General features: G+C 40.4%; 1 protein-coding gene across 1 annotated transcript in view; it reads left to right on the top strand.

Annotated features, from left to right (window-relative positions):
* Positions 1–17,578, top strand: part of RGS7BP (regulator of G protein signaling 7 binding protein) — a 91,406-nt gene extending 73,828 nt beyond the window's left edge. Inside the window, exons 3-6 of the mRNA XM_075182926.1 lie at positions 751–881; positions 3,030–3,174; positions 14,206–14,276; positions 16,636–17,578. Of these exons, the coding sequence (XP_075039027.1) occupies positions 751–881; positions 3,030–3,174; positions 14,206–14,276; positions 16,636–16,727 (439 nt within the window). The 3' untranslated portion in view covers positions 16,728–17,578. The remainder of the gene's footprint in view (positions 1–750; positions 882–3,029; positions 3,175–14,205; positions 14,277–16,635) is intronic.
* Positions 17,579–22,814: the final 5,236 nt, after the last annotated feature.

The raw sequence follows: 22,814 nt of genomic DNA, 5'->3' as shown, positions 1-22,814 counted from the left end.
TCTAAAAGCTTAAATGCAACATTAATAGTTTACAATGCAATGGTGGGAATGGCACCGTTGACTCTAGTTTGTCCTATTTCTAATGCACTTCTCATGTGTGTGAAAACCCTGTGTGTGAGGTTTAAACACATTGTTATGGGACTTTATCTAGATTCTATGATGGCGCTAGTTAGACTGCTTGCAGAGCTTACCGTTCAGGAGTGGTGCCACTATTTGACTTCTCTTCCCTATGATCCATGTGTCTTTTGCCAGAGCTCTTCTGTCAGTCTTATTAAGGTGTGATAATCTTTTCACAATAAAATAGCTTGCAGGGGTTACACTGTAGCAATGTATATGTATGACTTCATTATAGGTGTGGTTTGGACCTAAAATGATAGAATATATGACAAGAAGTATGCAAACAGGCATCAAACACACCTCCTGAGCTTCCTTACGCCTACATGTAGGGATAATATATGGAAACTACAGCTGCCATATACTGTCCTTGGCACAACTAAGCAAATAAATATTTGGAGATTGCAGTCCCTATAAATGCCTCTAGGAAAGCCTGGGGCATTATCCTTTTTTTCATTCATTACAGGACAGAGTAGAGTCTCATTAGCCAGGAACTAAAGTGGTGGTGACCCGCTGTGTGTCCATCACTCTCTGCTGTCCATCTATTGCATGGACCTAATTATTCTAACTATGGTACTATGAGTCAATCTCTGTTCTCCTGCATTCACCATTCTTGTTATTTTTCATATTGTTTAGAGCAGAAGATGGGGAGATCCACCCTGAAATCTGTAGACTGTACATCCAGTTGCAATGCTGCCTAGAAATGTATACGACCGAAATGCTGAAATCCATGTGTCTTCTAGGCTCCATTCAGCACCAGCGGAAAGGTAATTTATCATCACATATCCGTTGCTTTTTACCTGGTTACTAGAAATAATGTATCATTTAAATTAGACATGTAAATTAATTTAATATTGCCCCTGATTTACTGCAATCTATTGCCATGAGGCCTAGTGTCATTGTGTATGACGTGAAATAGGCTGAAACACCACGTAGTTTACAATGCACTAAAACAGGAGTCTAAAGCCTATTTATCCTTCTTTCCATCATCATCATCAACAATTATTTATATAGCGCCAGTAAATTCTGTAGCGCTTTACAATTGGGGACAAACAGTAATAAACAATACTGGGTAAAACAGACAAAGAGGTAAGAGGGCCCAGCTTGCAAGCTTACAATGGGAGTCAGAGACATGAGGTTAAATCTACATATTTGATATTGGTCCAGCCAGAAAGCAATGTTGGTTTGGTGTCAGAGGGTTGTTGTCTTGTGTGAATTATATAAATGGTGGTAATAGGATAACCTAGTGAGGTTAAGAGGGTGGTTGAGGAATATTATAAGCTTGCCTGAAGAGGTGCGTTTTCAGAGAACGCTTGAAAGTTTCTAGACCAGAGGAAAGTCTTATTGTGCAAGGGAGGTAATTCCATAGAGTGGGTGCAGCTCAAAAAAAGTCCTCTAAACGGGAAAGGAAGCAGATAATGAGAGTGGATGAGAGACGCAGATCTTGTGCAGAACGGAGGTGTCGAGTTGGGAGATATTTTGAGACAAGTGAGGAGATGTTGGTGCAGTTTTGTTGATGGCCTTGTAGGTTAGTAGAAGAATTTTATAGGTGAATATTGTGAGATCTGTTGAAAGCGAGAGAGTATATACTGTCACTGTGCATTGAACACACTCTCAGGATCACAGACAAACAGTCTCAAGGACAAGCTAGGTCAGTATCAGAAAGTCAGACAGAATAACTTTGAAGCAAACGGTAACACAACCTGTTGTTCAACACCAGAAGTTAGTCTTAGCGGGTCTAAATACAGAAGCACCTGACATCATGGACATTCATCTGAATGTGCCTTACACGACACTGTGGACGCCTATTTGGGCATGAAAATAGAAAACATCCCTATCCAGGTGTGACTATTTAAATGCTCCCTTCCATATGTACACAAGGACATAGTGTCTGAAACTTCGAGAACCCAATGCCAGCTTTGCTTAAATAACAGTATCACCATTGGTTCAGGAACGAGCATGACTAACAAACATATATAGTTTTATAAGAAATTCTAATATGGCTCTCGGTAGTGTAACTAATGATATATATTCAAATTTAGCAAAAAACCTTTTTATAATGTTCCGTGTTAAATGAGAGTACTAGTTCTAGGGGATAAAGGATGTACGTGGGTAGATAACGGGTTAGAGATAGAAGACAAATGGTAGTTCTACATGAAAACGATTTAGACTGGGCTAACATCGAGAAGATCCAGAGGCAGGCAGTGGAAAGGTTAAATTATCGCTACATTGATCTGCACTAATTTAACTATGTCTTTGCATGGTGCACACTAACTGTCATTTATCCAAAATAAAGAAAAATCACCTGGACAGCAGAGCGGCGACACAGGACTACAGAGATAAGCCATGCCAGTCTGGGGTCAATCTGGGCATACGTGAGCAGACTTGCAGATTTGAGCATATTTGCACTGGACTTGGAACCTCCTACTTGGGCTTCCAATTCCAGATTCCAGAGGAAGGAAAAAGTAAAGTTACATTTAAAAAAATATATATAAAAAAAGAAGAAAAGGCTTTATTTTAATAATAAAGCATTTTTTCCTGTGGACACCCCGGCCACCGCCATCCCAAGATGGCGTTAGCAATCAGAAAACGGCGGTGGTCCTAGTATCACCATTGTCCTTGCTAAATAGATACATGATGTAGATGTCTATCACTATAGGTGGTATTTTGTCTTATGTATTGTGTCATATGCTGTGTAAACAACATTCAACCTTAGCTACAAGTGCTGTGAAGGGGAAGACAGGATATATCCCAGCACTTATGATTATAGTTACACCACTGGTAGTAACACAAAACTTGTCTCTGAAGGCCGCATTTAGAGACTGCTTACAAAACATTACAAACTGATAAATATAATGTACAATGATGTATATGCTAATAAATTCCTACTCTTTGTATGTGTTCTTATTTTAAAGGAAGAGAGCAATGTGTAGGTCCAAAGATCATAGACTACAAAATGGATGAAAGTTCAGAGGTTCCAATCCTAGAAGATACATCGTCATCACCGGTTGATGTCCAGCATTGTTGGCAGGTTTCCACAGACATTGAGAACACAGAAAGGTATGTATAGTGATTAGGACAAAGACTTCAGATATTGGGAATCATTTTCAGGGCGAAGCACTAGGGAAGGGCAACTTTTTCCTTGAGCAAAGACAAGCAAGTGACCCAAACTCTTTTACCAGAGGACCTCAATGGAAAAATGGGTGTGACAAAAACCTGCAAGCGCATTTTGTATAAAGTTGGTGGGGCATTTTTATAGTCAATAAAATATGAAAAAGTGTTATGCCAAAGAGCTATAATCACAAACAACACAGCCCTCATCTGACCTGAATTCAATGCAGAGATATTAGTCACCTATACATAATACATAGAGCATTCTAGGGGCCTCTTTACAATACTGAGAGCATGCTAGTGACTACTATACAATATAGAGAGCATTCTAGTGACCACTGTACAATACAGGGAGCATTCTAGTGACCTCTATACAATACAGAGAACATTCTAATTACCACTACACAATGCAGAGAACAATCAGATGACTTGTTACAGAAAGCATTCTGGGCATATTCAATTAGGGTTCCGGTCCGCGGTAACGCGCGTTACCGCGGAAAGTGCGCACTATTGCTGGTATTACGGTACCGCAATAATGCGGATTTTCATACGCAACCCTATGGGCTGCGAACGAAAATCCACGTTATTGCGGTACCATGGATTAAGTTCGCAGCCCGTTCCGGCGCGATCCCGCGAACCGGAATTGTAATTGAATATGCCCCTAAGGACCAAATATACAATACAGAGAGAATTCTGTTAACCTTTATGCAAAACAGAGAACATTCTAGGGACCTCTATACAATACAGAGAGCATTTTAATGATGGTTATACTATATTGAGAGCATCCTAGTGACTGATATACAGTACAGAGAGCTTTCCCTAGACCTCTATAGAATACAGAAAACAACTTAAAAAACAAAATTCAAAAATAAGCTTAATAAACACTATACAAAACCTCTACACCAGGCCTGGACAACTGGTGATTTTCGAGGTGTTGTGAAACACAAGCTCTAGCATACTTTGTAAGCCGATAGCTAGCATGGTATGCTGGGATTTGTAGTTTCACAACACCTAGGGAGCCACAGGTTTTTCAGATCTGGTTTACACAATTTAGGGAACATGTTAATAAACAATATACAGGCAGAAAATACTTTAGTGATTCCTATAAAATACAGAGATCATTCTTGTGACCACTACAAAACACAATGTATACTAATGCCTACTATTCAATGTCAACCCTATTCTGGAGGCATTATAAAATTAAGCCTTCAAAATCTCTTGTGGTTTTATATTGCAGTCCCTCCCAAAATCTCTGGCAGTGTTAAGGTGCAGACCCTGAAAATCTATGGTAGATATGCAATATAGATCCCAGATTTCTGGTAGCTTTACTATACAGACACTAGATATTATAGAGATCTCTGGTAGCTGTATAATGCAGCCCACCCCAACACTTATCTCTGCTGGTGACAAAATGCAGACTCCAGATATCTGGTGGTGACACAAATTAATTTTTAACTTGTCCTTTGGTCCCACGCTGTCTTCTGATGAAAACATTTAGCTGTGCTGGGATATAGTCATACTCAGTAGACAGCTCCCAGTACTCTGATTGGTTGATAGTTCCAAGCAGGGGCGCTGAGAGGAGAGGGGGAAGCGGTCAATGATTAGTGAACCCCGGGCTTGCCAGGGGGCCCATGCCCGCATTGTAGACCACCAACTTTTTTTGCTGCTTTGGGGGTGAAGGGGGAGGGTGGTTACGGTGTCGGGCAGGAAGCTTATGCAGCCTGTGCATAGGCGGCCACATTGCATAATACTATATATGGCTGCATCATTCATTGAATAGTATGCAATGTGGCTGAATATGCACAGACCGCTAGTAGTGGCTAGATCAGATCCCCCTTGAGACGTCACTGTGACATCACCAGGTCATGTGGCTGCAGCAGTCACATGGTACACAGTGCTGGAAATATTCCTGTTCCTGTGCTGTCACTGGGGAAGAAAAAGGTAAGAGGAAGGGGTAATGTGATAAGGAGGGGGCATGTGTATGCAAAACATGTGGGCAGGGGGGGCATGTGTGTGCAAAACATGTGGGCAGAAGGGATATATGTGAGTGTGGGCATAGGTGGGGTATGTGTGAGTAAAGCTGCTTGTCAGAGGGGGCATGTGTGTACAAAGCATGTGGGCAGAGGGGGCATGTGTGAGTAAAGCTACTGGGCAGAGGTGCCATGTGTGAGTAAAGCATGTGGACAGAGGTGGCATGTGTGAGTAAAGCATGTGGACAGAGGTGGCATGTGTGAATAAAGCTGCTTGGCAGAGAGGGCATGTTTGAGTAAAGCTGCTTGGCAGAGGGGGCATGTGTGAGTAAAGCTACTGGGCAGAGGTGGCATGTGTGAGTAAAGCTGCTTGGCAGAGGGGGAATGTGTGAGTAAAGCTGCTTGGCAGAGGGGGCATGTGTGAGTAAAGCATGTGGGCAGAGGGCACATGTGTGAGTAAAGCTGCTGGGCACAGGGGGCATTTGTGAGTAAAGCATGTGGGCATATCTGTAAAGACAGTGCTACAGAGCTCCTTTTCTAGACTATGGGAACCCTATAGCACCAAATTATTATATCCTCTAATGAGGATCTACTATATAAATGCCTAGTTGCGTGTGTGAAAAAAAAAAAAAAACCAAGCTGCAGCGCCACCTGCTGGGCAGAGTTATACACTGACCTATATATTTCTTGAAGGAGAAGTGACAGTTGGGAGTGGTTGGTGGTTGCCGGGGGTGACAGTGGGGAGTTTTTAACACCTTAAGTAGCTTGATGAAGGATGTGGCGATGAAGATGAAGGATGAGGTGATGGAGAAAAATGATGAGGTGGTGACATGTGGACAAAACCACGTTAAAAAAGGGTGCTTGCGTCGGGAAGTAACGCTCTTCCTCTGAGGAGGCCTGGGCTAGGCCCAAATGCATGACAAGAACCTTTTTAACACCTTAAGTAGCTTGATTTGACTAGAATGCATGAGTATCATGCACGGGTTAACTTGTATATTAAATGATTCCATGCCTTGCGCTTTTCACCTGCTAGGCACACCCCCAATCACTCCCCTTTTGACAGAGTGTGACGGCACATAAGTTTACATGGCAGTCGACTATAGGGGGGCACTATAGTTGCTGTACCAGGGCCCAAAATGTCTCTTGGCGGCCCTGGTTCCAAGCATTCCCCAATCAGTGCGTTAGGAGCTATATACTGGGTATGACTGCATACCTATTAACTGTGCAGCTTCACCGTGCATGGCTGTAGCCGAGAGATAGGCAGAGAGTACTCCAAAGTCATTATGATTGTGTTGTAGTAAAACACAAGCAGAAAGATAGTGGAGCATCATCTGCCTGTCTTTTTGGCCATGTATATGTACAGTGCAACTGCAAAAGCACCAGCTCAAAATGCCAGTATTGCGCATATTTGCTACCGCTGCTTTTGTTTGTGAATGTCTGAGAGCACAAACTCCCCCATCTTGTTTGGCTTCCTGAATGCATACATAAACCATATGCATGATGGGCAGTTCAGGGTGGCCACTGTCACTTTCTATTTTACAAATACTTTTGAGACTGATAAATATATCCAAGGTATTATGAAGGACAGTGCCCACTTGAAATGATTACATTTCCGCAAATGTAAACAAGCTCCTTTTATTCACAGATGTGTAGTTAAGCTGGATATTTGTGAGGTAATAAATGTTTAATTTGTTCTATGGCGAATGTTCATAACATTTCTTCTTCATTTGATTTCCTGGGAATTTTCCTGCACTATGTATATGATGTGCTAGTGTAAAATGGCAAATAAGTTTGGTCACATCCAGGGCTGCAAAATATGAACCTCAATTTTGCCTTTGGTTATGAATGCTTATACCGCCTTTGCTGTGATGTATGTGAGACACCACTATGTGAGACATCAGTACAGGGCCGTCAGAGCACAGTAAGTAGCTTAAGGAGGGAACTGTAATTCTCTTTTTTCTGGCGACGTGCCAACCTAAGTTCAGAGCCCCTGCTCTGTTATACACAGAGCAAGTTTCAGAATAACTGCAGGGGATGGATTGGCACCTGCACAGTGAAGCCACTTTTGCAAATGTGCATGCACAAACTTCGGGCAGGGGGGCGATGTAGCTCCCAGCTTCAGCCCTTCATCAGTACATGTTAATTATATATTTCAGTGTTCTAGTGGCCATTGTTTCTACATCAGCAGTGGGCAACTGGCTGCCCACTGAGCCTTCGCTTGCGTCCTCCCAGATGGCTGCTCCCAATCTTATTAGAACAGGGGCAGCTGACTTTTGTGTTTTGTGACCCCCTCTGCACAGTGCAGGGAGGTGACGGGACATACCCTGAGGAGCAGGGGGTGCACTGTGCTCTTACTCCTTCATCCGCAGGGAGGTGACGGGGCATACCCGGAGGAGCAGGGGGTGCACTGTGCTCTTACTCCTTCCTCTGTGTGGCCCCTTTGAAGGCTGTAGGACCACTCATTCGGCCCTCCAGCTACTTCAGGTTGCCTATCACTGTTCTACATCAAGTCAAAGGCCGTTTTACATTTTTCAAGGCACCAGGATAAATTGTTTTATTTATTTAAAATTCTAGGAAAGTGAAGAATGCGAATTTTTTTTTTAAAACAATGCAATTGACCACATTGGATTATTATGTTAAACAGTGTGTTCCAGCATGTTAGCTGTCTGCATGCTGTGGACTTTCCACACAAAATAATCGCACCTGTAAAGTAAACCTAAATTTTGAGGAAAAATCATTTGGCAGGTGCACAAAGGAAAATATATTTAGGATGTATGTTCCCTTGTGAAATGCACAATTAAACAGATTTTTGCTGTTACAATTTGTATAAATGAAAATGCCCTTTAATATAAATGATATTTTTTTTTTTAAATATATGGCAAGTATAAGAAGCACCTAATACACCGACATTCTAGTCAAAGAAAAAAATAGTGTAAATACTCAATTAAAACAAAATCCAACATTTTAAATGGCCAAATAAGGAAGACTATTTTCATAAATCTGTTTTTGTTATTAAACACATGCACACATCTTAGAAGACTTAGGGGGAGATTTACTAAAATGCAGGTTTGCCAAACAACATTGTTTTGGTGCTTTGATGTGCGGTTTGTAAATGGTGTGATTTACTGAATGGAGAACTGCACATCAAAGCGCATTATTTCAAACTACCAGATCTGAACACGCCATCCCAAGTTCTTCAATGACAGGAATACAAATTTTGCAATGTATGAAGGTGTGGTTTGCAAAAAAGACAGTTTTTTTCAGATGTGGTTTCTAATAGGTGATTTCAGTATGCTGCCTATAAAGGCCCTGAAATCTTTCTGCTACTGAGGGAATTTCAACCTGGCGATGACTGATGAAATGTTTGGTGTACTTGGCTTAATTCCTCTGCAACATATGGAGGTGGAAAGAGTTAGAAGGAGGGAGGAGGAGCATCAACGTCATGTGATGCAGCGGTTCTGCAGAGAGAGAGACTTTAGTTGACCCTGGAATCCCTCTCAGACCCGGAGGTCATTGAAATGCTTATGTAACCCCCTGTCACTGTGTGTAGTATGAGGTGCAAAGGGTACACAGTGCACCTCCTTCTCAAGCCCTGGCTAGCTGATGGGCATGGGTGTAAATGATCAGGTGGTCCCTGCACATGCAGGTGTTTCTCTGTAGTTAGTGGGACACAGGGGATGTCACTTTGGTGCAGTGTAATAGAAGTCACAATAATTTGGGCGCCAGACCATCTCTATGATAAACTGAACTTTTATTTACACTCCTCTTCCTCCAGCACAATAATCATAATGGTTGCAGCAATACAGAAAAATATATACATCTCCTTACTCTCTCCAGCACAGTTCTTAATGAGCAATACGAATATGGTTGCAAATATATCTTATTACTCCTCCTGCACAGTTCTTAATGTTATCCAGATGTTATATAACTTAAATCATAGGTCTCTTACACTCCATATTCACTGCAGATCACCCTACTCTGCAGGGGCACTCACATGGATGCTAACAGGCAGGCAGCTTCTCCTCCATGCAGCTCTGACACACTCTGTGTACCTCTCAACTGCAGGTCATCCCTCCTCTGCGGGGATAATGTCTCCTGTGCTCTGACACGTCACTCTGTGTACTCTCAGCCTCAGGATCTGACAATACAGCTACCATGCCTCTTGTTGCAACCCTACTCCAGGGTCTCTTCCATGCAAAGTGTCCCCTCTCTCTTGGGTTCTCTATAGTGACATGGAGTTCTCCCCCTCATCCAGGGCACACATTCCTTGCCCTGGCACAGTCACCACGCTCAGACAGCCAGGGAATGCTGGGGGATCCTGGAGCTTCCACCCCACTCTCTCCCAGGTCCCCAGCTACATCTCTCCTCTCCTGTGTCTTCTCTTTCTCTCCCTCTATCTCCTTTTCCCCCTTTCTGACAGCCCCTCCTTCTCTTTCACTCAGTCTCACAGGCTGGGTTGGGTTATCACCATGGTAACCAGTTTATGTAACTTTTTATAAACTTCAAGCTTACCCTCTAGGTGACCCCTCCTGTATTCACTGAGGTGCAGGGTTTTACTAGAACACCACTAGGGGGGTGTTACACTTAGGCTCAACCAACCTGCAGAATCTTTCTGCACAGGTCAGGCATGATATAGAGCCTTTCGCTGCTTTACACTTCCTGGCCACTGGATCACTCAGATCGGTGTTACACATTACACATGAGACATTATAAAGGCCTTTTCTCAAGTGCTAATTGTACTATAAAGGCTGCTGTAAAGCTGCTTTCTAAGCTAGGTGTCACAATGGTATAAAGTTACCTTTCTACAATATCTCAGGACTCACTAATGTCTTGGGAGCTATGGATTGCACACAGGTTGGTCAGAGGCCACCTCACAAGAGAGCATAAGTATATGTAAATCACCATCATTATCACTCACTCATTGTGCAGGTGGTCTGTGATGCATATATTTATTAAGGAATGTAACTCCATTTACTGGGTGCATCTTGTGTACTTCGCTCTGCGCTCACCCACAGCCGAGACTTTGCTTGTAAATTACACTTCCGGCTGCCTACGATTTGATGGGCAGACTGGGGTGGGGAAGGGGAGGACTAAAGTAGGTAATGTATAGTACGGGCGTTCCAAGGGAGAGCATAAGAAGCAGCGATGATTCAAGCTCTGAGCATCTCTAAGGTATGTGATTTCCAGTCGTATTATTTGCACCAGCCACAGGCCAGGTGTAAGTGCGGATTACTAGTGATGCCGGTGGTGCATGCATGCTACAACATGTGTTTGCAGTTAGGAGCAACTGTAAAAAAATCATTTATATACAGTATGCATTGAGAACATCCCAATAAATTTATTTTTTCACCCCAATGTTTTTCCTTAATGATTATATTAACAGGTGACTTTTTTTTCTGTGTTCTGCTAGGACTTTATATTCCACATCTGTATTGTACATATCCTGCGTGTTGTGTCAGTCTTAATACAGCAAGTGCCGTATATGCAGAGTGTACCTACACCTGTACTCAACAAGAGACGTTTCTTTGGATCGTCATTCACCTAGCAGTTGAATATGGACGCGTGTATCCCTGAATTACATGTGTTTTTTAAAAAACGCACTTTCCATTCGTTTTGTGATCCTTAATGAGGCCCTATGAGTGTAGTAACGGGATATCCTCTTTCATGCCATGACTCCTATATATTGCGCCAGTCATCCTTATACATCAAGTATGAGCAAAGTGATATGTCCAAGGGATGGCTACTGGGTATGTAAAAACAATCATTACTTTGTACATTTATTTTTTCTATAGCTCACATGTGCTGCCATGTATGTATATTAAATTGAATATGTATTTTGTGTCATTTCAGGTGATTCAGGACATGAGTATTGCCCCTGGCTAATGACATCTCTGTTTATTCCACACTCCTGCTCAGCATAGATTTAATGAGACACATATTAGCACTAGGTCTGTGATGTCCCTGTTTTATGTATGTACTGTTTTCCATACTGCGGAGTAGTGCGACGCCTTACAAATCTACGATAATAATAATAATAGAGCGTACCTTTGGACTTTTAAAGAACAGGTTCAAGTGCCTTGATAAATCTGGTGGTGTGCTTCTTTACACCCCTGCAGAAGTGGCTGCTATGATTGGGCAGTAGACAGCAAGCCACAATCTTGCTGTACTACAATGGCCTATTAATATACTAGTAAACAGCGAGGAAGCAGGAGGCCTGTTACCAGCAAGTGGTATGGTTAATACATAGGGGTGGGAGGGGGACTGGTCAGAGAAACAATAACTCAACAATACTTCACATGTAAGTGGTCTTCAAACAATTTTTACTTATTAACCGTGCTGTAAAGAAATCCACAAAAATGCAATATTTTGTTTTCTCACATAAACTATTTTTGTTTCCTTAGTTTAGAGGATGGTTCACTAGAGATGTCCCAACTTTGCCCTCTACCTCTGCCACCCTGGCACAGATACTTGTGAGTGATGTTGACGGACACGAGAGGTAAGCATGCCAACAAATCATTGGGTAACTGGGAAACACCAGCAATACCTCTTGAATGCAATTTTGATTCAGTCCCCTGACAGACCCAATTAAGGCCTGTAGTACCCCATTTTCTTTACACAAAATGGGTATCTATTCTTTTCAGAGCAGTTGTTATCCAATTTTGGCCATAATTTTGAGTGCTCTGGTATCTTAATCCTCTTTTGTAAATGAACATTCATATGCCACATTTGTTGATTTTGGACATGTTTAAAGGTACCTAAATCATCCATAGGAGCTGTCACTTCAATCACCTGATTTTAGGGGGGGGGGGGCTTACTGCTGGGCCTGCTGAGTTGTCCCACTTTCAGTAGCAGTAGGTGGTGTAGAAGCCATGTCAGCCACATTCAGGTAGAGCATGTTGCTATGAAGGTCCTGAATGGGCATTTATATGGATTTTATTTGTGGTCACATGTTGATGTCACTTGTTTTTTTTACAGGCGGACTCACCAGCTGTCCCCTTGCCTGAGGGTGGCTCGCTTGGAGTTGCCAGAGGTTCTTCGCATGAGGGATCTGTTGATTGAACATCAGACAATAACACTATTATTTTATGAAGATTGTTATCACTGTATATGCTGAAGTAAAAATGTGTCAACCACCTGGCATATTTCTTATTACTTATATTTTTCAGCCTTGTTGCACTGATTTGTGCACTTTTATCATGCTTTATTAATAAATAAAAAATGGGGGGAAAAACATATTGTACATACATTTATGGGTAAGGTGATGCTATACTCACTAGCCTCTTGCAATGCTGGAGGCCTGTCACTATCATGGCCATTGAGCACTTGAAGGATTCTCCTCAGGTCCTCCTTGTATGACATGTACTCTACAACCAGAGGAGGAGCACTTTCTGTGGCTGCAGCAACCATTCTATCCTCTGCCAGTTTCTCCTTCAGGCGCCTCCTTATGTCTGCATATCTCTTGCAGCGTGCCACAGTGCGTTTTAATGGCCCTACGGAATTGATAACATGGCCCACACCATTCCACAACTGGCGTTTGCGAATCAGTCTTTGTTGCTGGACTTCTCAAAATTTGATCATGGTGGTGTACAATATTACTACTAAGAGCACAGTTCTCATCATGTGAGAACTTAATATTGCACCCAGACTAGGTTTTGTTATCAGGCACTACCTCCTCAGCACTTCCCTGTTTTCTGCACCTCACTGCCAACACGCCCTCCCCTGCCTCTCTCCATAGCAGGGGCAGGCTGGGCAGGGGGGCATCTGCCCCCCCCCCCCCCCCGGGCCGCTCCCATAGTGGGCTACCTTGGGCTGGGCCACTGAACCATCTGCATTTTTTTTGCTTTAAAATGCTCCTAATAGGCTGCTGAGTCAATTCCTGCCCCTCGGGCTAAAATTTGCCAGCCCTCCCCTGCTCCATAGCCCCCCCCCAAACACAAAACACATACAAACTTCCCTCACAAAACCAAACTACCACTCACACCCAACCCATAAAACACTGACAAGAATTAAAGAAGAAAATACAGCAAACAGTAATCACACAAAAATAAGGAACAAGACAACAGAAAATCACAATACAACTTTCTCTAAATAAGTACCTCAGAAAATCCTACACAACTATACTCTCCTATCAAATCTCTTGCTGTTGGGTCAAAAAATCCTGCATGTTCTGAGATAGTAAATCCAGCGGTTTGGTAGGTGATGTGTGGTGGTTTGCAAACCACATACAAAAACCACACTTTAGTAAATCCTCCCCTTAGACGGATGCAAGTTGTCATAGAATACAAATTGTAATGTTGCAAAGTATACAAGGTGGACACAGTTTTAAGTACGTTCAACATTGGATTAAAGGGTAACTACATACAAAAATGAAAATGGCTTTAATAGATTTAATAGAGGAAACAAAGTCATACTGATACTCCATTTATCAGCTCCACTGCTGTCCCCATCTGCTCTAATGGTCACATGCTCCACTCCTTTCTAAGCTTACCGCTCGGCCTCTTTTGAACAGTCCGGACCGTCATCTCTATAAAAGTCACATGTCAGGAACATTAACATCGAATAGTTGAGTGCAGCATGTGACCATTGTGCCTCTGTAAGTATTGTGTTGTTTTTTTATGGTAGTGCCTTCAACTCCACAAAGAAATATTTTATTTTAATTAAGTATGGAATTATTTTTTACGTTTAAAGGGCAGGATGGTTTTAGGGTAAAATGTTTTCTTTGTAATTGTCAGATCATCTCTGAAACATATCATTGTGTCAAGGGCATTGGATATTAGATTATAAGCTCTGCTGGTTAGACTGAGTGCCTATGAGCACTTTTTAGAACTCTATATTAGATATACTATATATACTGCACACATATATTCATTCACCCACAGAATATTGTCTATCTTCTCAGTACAGCATATGTTGGATAAACAGTTTTATGGCATCTTTTGGGATCAGGAATATAGGAAGTGTCTGTAAGTGGAATTCTAAACTGACAAAGTTGTTTTACTTTTCGTTTCAGAGACATGAGGGAAATGAAAAATCTCTTAAGCAAACTCAGGGAGACCATGCCTTTGCCATTAAAAAACCAGGGTAAGTGTTTTTTATCTTTGCAAAATTTGTAATCCAATTAAATTGCAGTAATAGGCTGAAAATCACCAATATTTAGGTAGAAGGTATTGCCCAATTAACTAAAAATGACACTTCTTCTGCAAGGAGTTAGAATGTATAATTGACTATGGAACTAATCCCATACTTGCCAACTCTCCCTTAATGTCAGGGAGAATCCCTGAAATAGGGGTGATCTCCCTCACTCCCTGAAGAGTCTGGCATTCTCCCTGATGCTGAGCCAGTACAAGACATCTGCCATCTGTGGCATAATGACACAGTTCAGAAATTTTGTCCTATGTCCATGTATTGATGCCTATGGTGGTGGCCATTTTCATGAAGACCAAAATTTAATCAAAGACTGACAGGTAAGACAACATGACTTCAGTAATGGAGACAGAAAAGTAAAAAAAACACTTCAGCCTCTAGAGATTCATTAGCTGCTTTTCTTTAACGCATAGTTGCCTAATCTCCCGGAATGTCCGGGAGACACCGGCATTTCTGAGAGGGCTCCCGGGAAAGCAGAACAACCTCCCGGTTCTCGCCCCCGCAATAGATAAGTAGTGGGGGCGTGGCTTAATGATGCAAATATTGCATCATCTTAACCCTGCCAAAATGATACGCTTCGCCAAGTCCCGCCCCTGCACTTCCACTTCCCCCGGGATTTCCCTGAAGCCAACGAAGAAAAGTTGGCAAGTATGACTTAACAACAGCAGTACCTCAGGTGAAAAATATTCTAGTAATTTTTGGTATAAAGCACCTTAAAAATATTGTGAATAATGAAAACATTGCTTCCCACAATACTGTCTGGTAGTGGATAAAGGAGTCTTACAGCTCACAAGGCCAGTGCAGGGTTCCTTTGAAATAAACTTTATATAAAAAACAAACACTACCTTTAGCCTTACCAATAATGCCACCACCTTTGTTTTGGTTCAAGAGCTGACACTTTTAGGAAGCCTTCGGTTCGCCCTAATTTATCTAAACTAATCTCAGAACTTACTTTAATCAGAGTTATCAAAAACCAAATGATCTCCTCTGACCCAGAATCATCATAAACCAACTCTGACATCCTCTACTTCAGCTATGAAGCGTGCTAATACAGAGCCTTTGAATTTGTTAACTGTGGTTTAATATTAAAAATGAATCCACAATGACTAAGATACAAAACCATTAAAAAAAATGACATACAAAAATATTATACAATAGTTTCTTGAAAAATAAAGCAGAGTGAAGAACAGAAAAATGATATACTCACAAATGATCAGATTTCTGCCTACTGGAAGAGCATAACTTTGCTGGAAAACTTCTCAATATGAAACTGACTCCCAAAAGTGAATAAATCTATTAGCTTTAGATGACATATTAAACATTTTAAATGTTAGTGTGAATGGGGGTAGGAGCAGTGGCATATAATGCAGGTTCAGTGTGCTATACATGGAAACGTTACATCAACTATAAAAAAATAAAGAGATTTGGATGGGCTTAAACTTATGACAGGCACAGTCGTCTTAATCAGACTGATTAAATACACATGATGAACGCTGAATTGGGTTCTTCTGCCAACAGCCCAAATCGTTAAGTCTAACCTGGATAATTAATAATTAGTTTATGTAGTGTAGGACTTGGAGTTAATGCAGACTTGATAAAAACAGTTGTTATTCATCATCATCATTTATTTATATAGCGCCAACATATTCCATAGCTAATAAACAAACTGTGTCAAACAGACAAAGAGGTGAGAAGGCCCTGCTCGCAAGCTTACAATCCTTGGGACAATGGGAGTTTGATACATGAGGTTAAGTCTACATTTTGCATTTCGGTCCAGCCAGACTGCAAGGGTAAAAGTGACTCATAAGCTAAATGATCCTGTCACACAACAATGTTGGTCAGGGGGTAGTTGTCTTGTGTGAAATTATGTAACTGATGGGAATAGGGTAATGTAGTGAGGTTAAGAGGATGGTTGAGGAATATTATAAGCTTGTCTGAAGAGGTGGGTCAGATTTACTTATGGGTTATTAGGCAAAATGGGCAGAGTTGATGATAATCAGTAGACAGTGCTTAAGTAGAAATATCTCAACCCCATAACAAATTTGTGATAGATTCTCTGCGTACCATAATAAGTAATTTTATCTTCATTATTACTTTGTGTAATACAAGAAATATAACGATTTATTGTACATATATTATGCAGTGATTTTTTTTAATTAGGCAAGTTGAATATATTAACATCATTATGATGTTCTCAAATTTTTAAATAAATTATATTTACACCCAATTAACACCAACTAGCGTTTGTGGAAACCGATATGACTAATACAAATATTTGTTGTTTGTATAATTACAGATGACAGTAGTCTGCTCAATTTAACACCTTACCCCCTCGTCAGAAGAAGAAAGAGAAGATTCTTTGGATTGTGTTGTCTCATTTCAAGTTAAAAGCAAAGAAAAGCCATTATTTCTGCAAATTTGTTATAACTTGACCCTTGCTGTCATATATCATATTGAAGTTGGTCAATTCATTATGTATTCAGTGTTACCTAAACTGCCTTGTTTCAAATCTTCTATGGTCTGGAGATTAATGCCGTCACTGAACTATGAACTGGTCGAGGCACAGAATATGTGGCAAAACCATCAATGATTGGCTGGAAAAGTTCTAACAGACATTCTGAACATGTGTAAAGTTCACAGGCATAAAATAAATATGCAAAATGCTTTGATGTCCAAGTATTGTGCTATAGGAAAACCATTGCATCAGCATCACAATGGAGTTTTATTATGGAAGCATTGACAACAATTATTACGTGAATATCAATGTATCAAAGGCCAATAACTGTACTTTAATTTGTATTATTTTCTCTTGTCTCAGCTATACTTAGTCTTCCACAATTCATGAGGATTTTGTCCAAGACCTCATCCGAGTTCCTAACCTGTTGACTAGAGGATGAAAAATGAAGTTATGAAGCATTTATAGCTTGTAAATATATTGTCATCTTGATGATGATCATCAGTATTTTCCTTTAAGTCAAACAGTGTGATTTTCACCATTGTGATATATATATATATATATATATATATATATATATATATATATATATATATCTATATCAATTCTCCCAGATATATCCTCATGACCTAGTAAGACAATTTATCATATATTGTTACTGTAGGAAGTTGAAGCATGATGTCTGCACATTGACATAGTGGTGAATCTGATAGGGCATGCCAGCGTTAGCTCAAATTGAAATATACCCTACATTTTACATTGTTAATAAAACTTTTTTTAGTTACACTGTGTAGACTTTCTTTCGTGTCCTCATTCTGTTGAATTAAAAAAATGATCTTGGCAGATGAATTTTAGTAAAAGGTAGCTGTTTGCTCTGTTGTCTCATCGTGGTGATTAATAAGCATAAATAAATAATAATGAGAGTGGTGATAACTGCACAGTAAGACCGACGGTGGGCAGATGAATGACAGCTACATAACAATGGAAAAATGTATGATGGAGGGACAAACAATGAATTGGATATATGAGAGCCTAAATAATGTGCGTCAATGGATGCTGTGATTAATGAAAGAGATGAATGTAGAGAATATGTGACATAAATCAGGTCCACATAGGCTGGGATAATGAAAATATCCCCATGATAACGATATTAAGAAATGTGTCACAATAACAATAAATATCTATTTAGTAGGTAAAATAAGGAGACACTGGGGTTGTCTGTGACAGTTGAGAACTAAGGGTCTGATTCATTAAGGATCTTAAATGAAGAGGTATCTTATTTCAGTCTCCTGGACAAAACCATGTAACAATGCAAGGGGTGCAAATTAGTTTTCTGTTTTGCACATAAGTTAAATAATGACTGTTTTTTCATGTAGCACACAAATATCAACTTTAAATTTCAGTGTACAAATAAGCTATCAAGTATTTGTGTGCTACATGACAAAACAGTCAGTATTTAACTTATGTGCAAAACAGAAAACTAATTTGCACCCCTTGCATTGTTACATGGTTTTGTCCAGGAGACTGAAATAAGATACCTCTTCATTTAAGATCCTTAATGAATCAGGCCCTAAGTGGTCATGGTACTACTACGTGACTTCAATTATCCTTAGAATCTACAGGACTGGTTAATTAGCCCCTATATATATATATATATATATATATCTAATATATAAATGCTTAGTGGCGTCTGTGTGTGGAAAAAAAAAAAAACAAGTTGCAGCGCCACCTGCTGGGCAGAGTTATACACTGACCTACTAAATTCTTAGTGTGTGTAGGAAAAAAATTTCAAAAAGAGCTGAAATTTGGTAGGGCTCAAACTCATTTTCGTGAGGTAATTTTACCTCATGAACACACATGTGTAGAGGCGTGCGTTAGTGTGTGTGTGTGTGTGTGTGTGTGGAAAAAACTATTTACTCAGAAAGAGCTCATCCAATTGACCTGAAATTTGGTATACTGACATTATTTGACAAAAAAATTAGAATAGTCAAGTCAGTTAACTTCCATCATCCCCCCTCCCCCCCGTGGGAGGGGGAGGAAAGGCTAAATTTACGAGTTGAGGGGTCAAACTCATTTTCGTGAGGTAATTTTACCTCATGAACACACATTAAAAAGGCCGCTTGCGTCGGGAACTAACGCTCTTCCCCTGAAGAGGGCTGGGCTAGGTCCAAATGCATGACAAGAACCTTTTTAAGACCTTAAGTAGCTTGATTTGACTAGAATGCATGAGTATCATGCACAGGTTAACTTGTGTATATATATATATATATATATATATATATATATATATATATATATATATATATATATACAGTATATGATCTCATGCAGGTTTTACAGATTTTTTCCATTATAGAGTCACTGAAAAATTATTTAAAGTTATACACCTCACTTTTGATCTATATTGAGAGAGGGGCACCATTTATCTGATGTCAGTACCAATGTGCAGTGTTGTCTTTCCATAGGATAATTATGTGCAGCGTTGATTTTACATTGTAAAGGGAAATTCTAATAATGTCACCATTTGAGGTCACTAGGGACTTTATGCTTAGAGGCATAGTACAGATGAATCAACTATCGCATGCAAGATATGGATCTAATAGTAAATGCTTTTAGATAAATGCCATCATTTGACAATCACAAAGTGTGGCTTTTGAAGCTTTTTCCACATAACATTGCATTCAATTGCCTCTTCCCGGAGCTTATTTTGCAGTATTATTATTGTTGCAGTTTATTATTGTACTGTTTGTGTCTCCAGATACACTATTCTCTTACTGGTGCACTTTTTGGAGATGACAATAAGTTAATCAGCTTGCCTCAAATGATGGCTTTATGTGCCTCTCAAATAGTGAATGGTGAGCAGGATCTTATCGGACATAGTAAGTTCAAAATACTAATGGATGGCCCGTCAGTTGTGGAATCTGATCTTTATTCTATTTACCATGTAAGAATTAATATACAATATAGTATATCTATATTGATATATCTTGTATATCTCTCATATATGTCTTCAAATATATTATATCTGGCTGCCAATGGGTTGGCTCATAGCTAAAGGGTGAAATTACTAACTAGGCCAATCACACATTTATATAAACACATTTATACATATGTATGCCTGTGATTGGCTCATGTGTTTTAAAGGGGACTGCTGTATATAGCTACAGCCCAAGAAATATATATAATCTAGTTGATAATAAATATACTATATACAAAGATATCTTATCTTGGCTCATTGACTATGCGGAATATATTTGACCAACTTTGAAGCCTGATACATATATGCAGTTAAAATATGTATTCTCAAGACATGAAAACTCTATCACCAATACATTTATTTGAGGTTATACAAAATACAAGATAAGAAAAACACAATGGTAATAAGTGTTCTAGTTATTTATGCTTCCTTAACTACATAACACAAACACAAAGCTATTTTACAAACACTGAACAATATATACTTGCAAAAACGACATGAGGGTACATACCTTTCCTTAGATGTCATAGAATAGTTCATTCTGTCCCCTCTAAACTTCATCATCATTTATTTATATATTGCCACTGATTCCACAGCGCTATACAGAGAACTCATTCACACCAGCCCCTACACCATTGGAGCTTACAGTCTAAATTTCCTGACACACACAGACAGACAGAAAGACTAGGGTCAATTTTGATAGCAGCCAATTAACATACTAGTATGTTTTTGGAGTGTGGGAGGAAACCGGAGCACCCGGAGGAAACCCACGCAAGTACAGGGAGAACATACAAACTCCACACAGATAAGGCCATGGTCGGGAATTTAACTCATTAACCTGATGTTCTCTTTGCAGCACTGCGGAATTAGTGGCGCTAAATAAATAAATAGTAGATGATGATGAAGGTAGAAATTGGGTTCCTTGTGTTTAATTGAGCACTGCTGCTGTAGGGGTAACCCCTCCAATCTATAGAGGCCAGTGTCTACCGGTCCACCAATCTCTGATGGCTACTCCAAAGCAGGCCTCTAATTTCTGGTGGCCAGTCTATAGCAGACCTCTAGTCTCTGGTAGCCAATATATAGTAGACCAGTACTCCCTAGTGGCTAATGTATAGCAGGCCTCCAATCTCTGATGGCCACTCTTAAGCAGGCCTCTAATTTCTAGTGGCCAGTCTATAGCAGACCTCTAGTCTCTGGAGGCCAGTACATAGCAGTGCTTTTTAATCAGATCACGGGACAATGAAGGTACATTATTTCTTATAATAAAAACATGTATTAAATGTATTTCTGTAGAAGACCTATAATCTCTGGTTGCCAGTGTATACTAGACCAGTACTCCCTGGTAGCTAGTGTATAGCAGGCCTACAATCTCTGTTGGCCAGTATGTAGCTGACCTTCAATCTCTAGTGTTCACTGTGTAACAGAACTCCAATTTCTGATGGTTAGTCTATATCAGGCCTCCACATATGCAGGTGTGTTTTCCCATCACTGATAGTTACACATTCCATCATAGAACATTTCCATCATAGAACATTTTCAAAATGAGTCATGTGACACAAATCACTATATTATTGCCTGTTTTTAAATGTCTTTACACCACTCATGTGTTATATGAATAAAAAATATCTGCTACATAACCATAAATTATTATATCTAAATTAAATAGTAATATCTTTAGTAATACGTTTTAATTAAATGATTCATTACTGCATTCAGTTCAGATGGGTCCCTTTGCTAACATTCTGAACTAATTTCTGTTATTAGCTCTGTGATTGCTATGAAATGACTTAATGCTGCCTTGATTAAGACACATATGAATAGACGATAGAGGTGCTGAACCAATATAAAATATAGGAATACAAAGCAAACAATTTTGGAAGCCCATCTACCATGCCATGAAAGCATAAAATAACCCTTGTTTAACTGTAGAGGGTCTTCTATTTCAATCAAAGTGAGTTGTTTGAAACAGGTGATCCCTTGATTTATTTAAAATAAGAGGGAAAAAAATGGGACTGGGAACCAATTTCATGCTATTATTAGTCCTAATTCTAAGACTTAAGGTGGCTGCTATAGTGAGGAGGAATGTCCAGGAGTAGAGAGGAGGTAGTGAAAGTCAGTGGTCTGCGTATAGCAAGTTGTACCACTGTCTATAGTGAATGAATGGGTTCCAGGTGCAAGTAGGTAACGGGGAAATCAGTGGTCTGCGTACAGCAAGTTGTACCACTGCTTATGTGAGAGGATACTTGAAACTGGTGCCAATGGAAAACAGAAGTCAGTGGTCTGCGTTCAGCAAGTTGTACCACTGCTATATATATGTGAGGAGGGGCACGAGGAGATGAATGGAATGCAGAGGATACACGGGGCACACGGAACTTGATCCCACGATGATAACCACAATACAATAATAACTGACAAGCGCTGCTTGAAGTATACAAAGTCACTATAGAGATCCAGGTAATAGGAAACAAAGTCAATAGTAACAATAGCTTCAGTAGATGGAAGACTCCGGAGATGAACACAACACAGTCCAGACGGATATGCAATACAATAGCAAAGTCAATGGAAAGTATGCATACCGCGGTTCAGGAGAGCAGGCTGTCAAGGAGACGTGCAGGGATACCTGAACGGCTGAACGCCGGCAGGAGGAGAGACCACTGGAGGATGGAAGCGGTAATCAGGTTGGTGCAGCGCACGGAAGGTAACCGATAATCAACGGAGCAATACTCAGGAAGCAGTAGTAAGTAAAACTGGAAACATGATGAACATGGGAGAATTGAGGCTGTCTGGTATCCGGCAGTAGTAGCGGAGGCAGTGGAGGAGAGACATGCTGAACACAGGAGAGTAGAGACGGTCTGGAATCCGGCAGCAGTAGCGGAGGCAGCGGAGGAGAGACACGCTGAACACAGGAGAGTAGAGACGGTCTGGAATCCGGCAGCAGTAGCAGATAGGAATCAGTGGAGAGCTGATACGATGAACACAGGAGAGTTGAGACGGTCTGGAACCCGGCAGTAGTAACGGAGGCAGCGGAGAGCAGACACGCTGA

Source organism: Mixophyes fleayi, chromosome 1 (genome assembly GCF_038048845.1).
Source record: "Mixophyes fleayi isolate aMixFle1 chromosome 1, aMixFle1.hap1, whole genome shotgun sequence".
Classification (NCBI taxonomy): Eukaryota; Metazoa; Chordata; class Amphibia; order Anura; family Limnodynastidae; genus Mixophyes; species Mixophyes fleayi.
The sequence above is the reverse complement of the archived record's forward strand: the minus strand, read 5'-3'. Positions and strand labels throughout refer to the sequence as shown.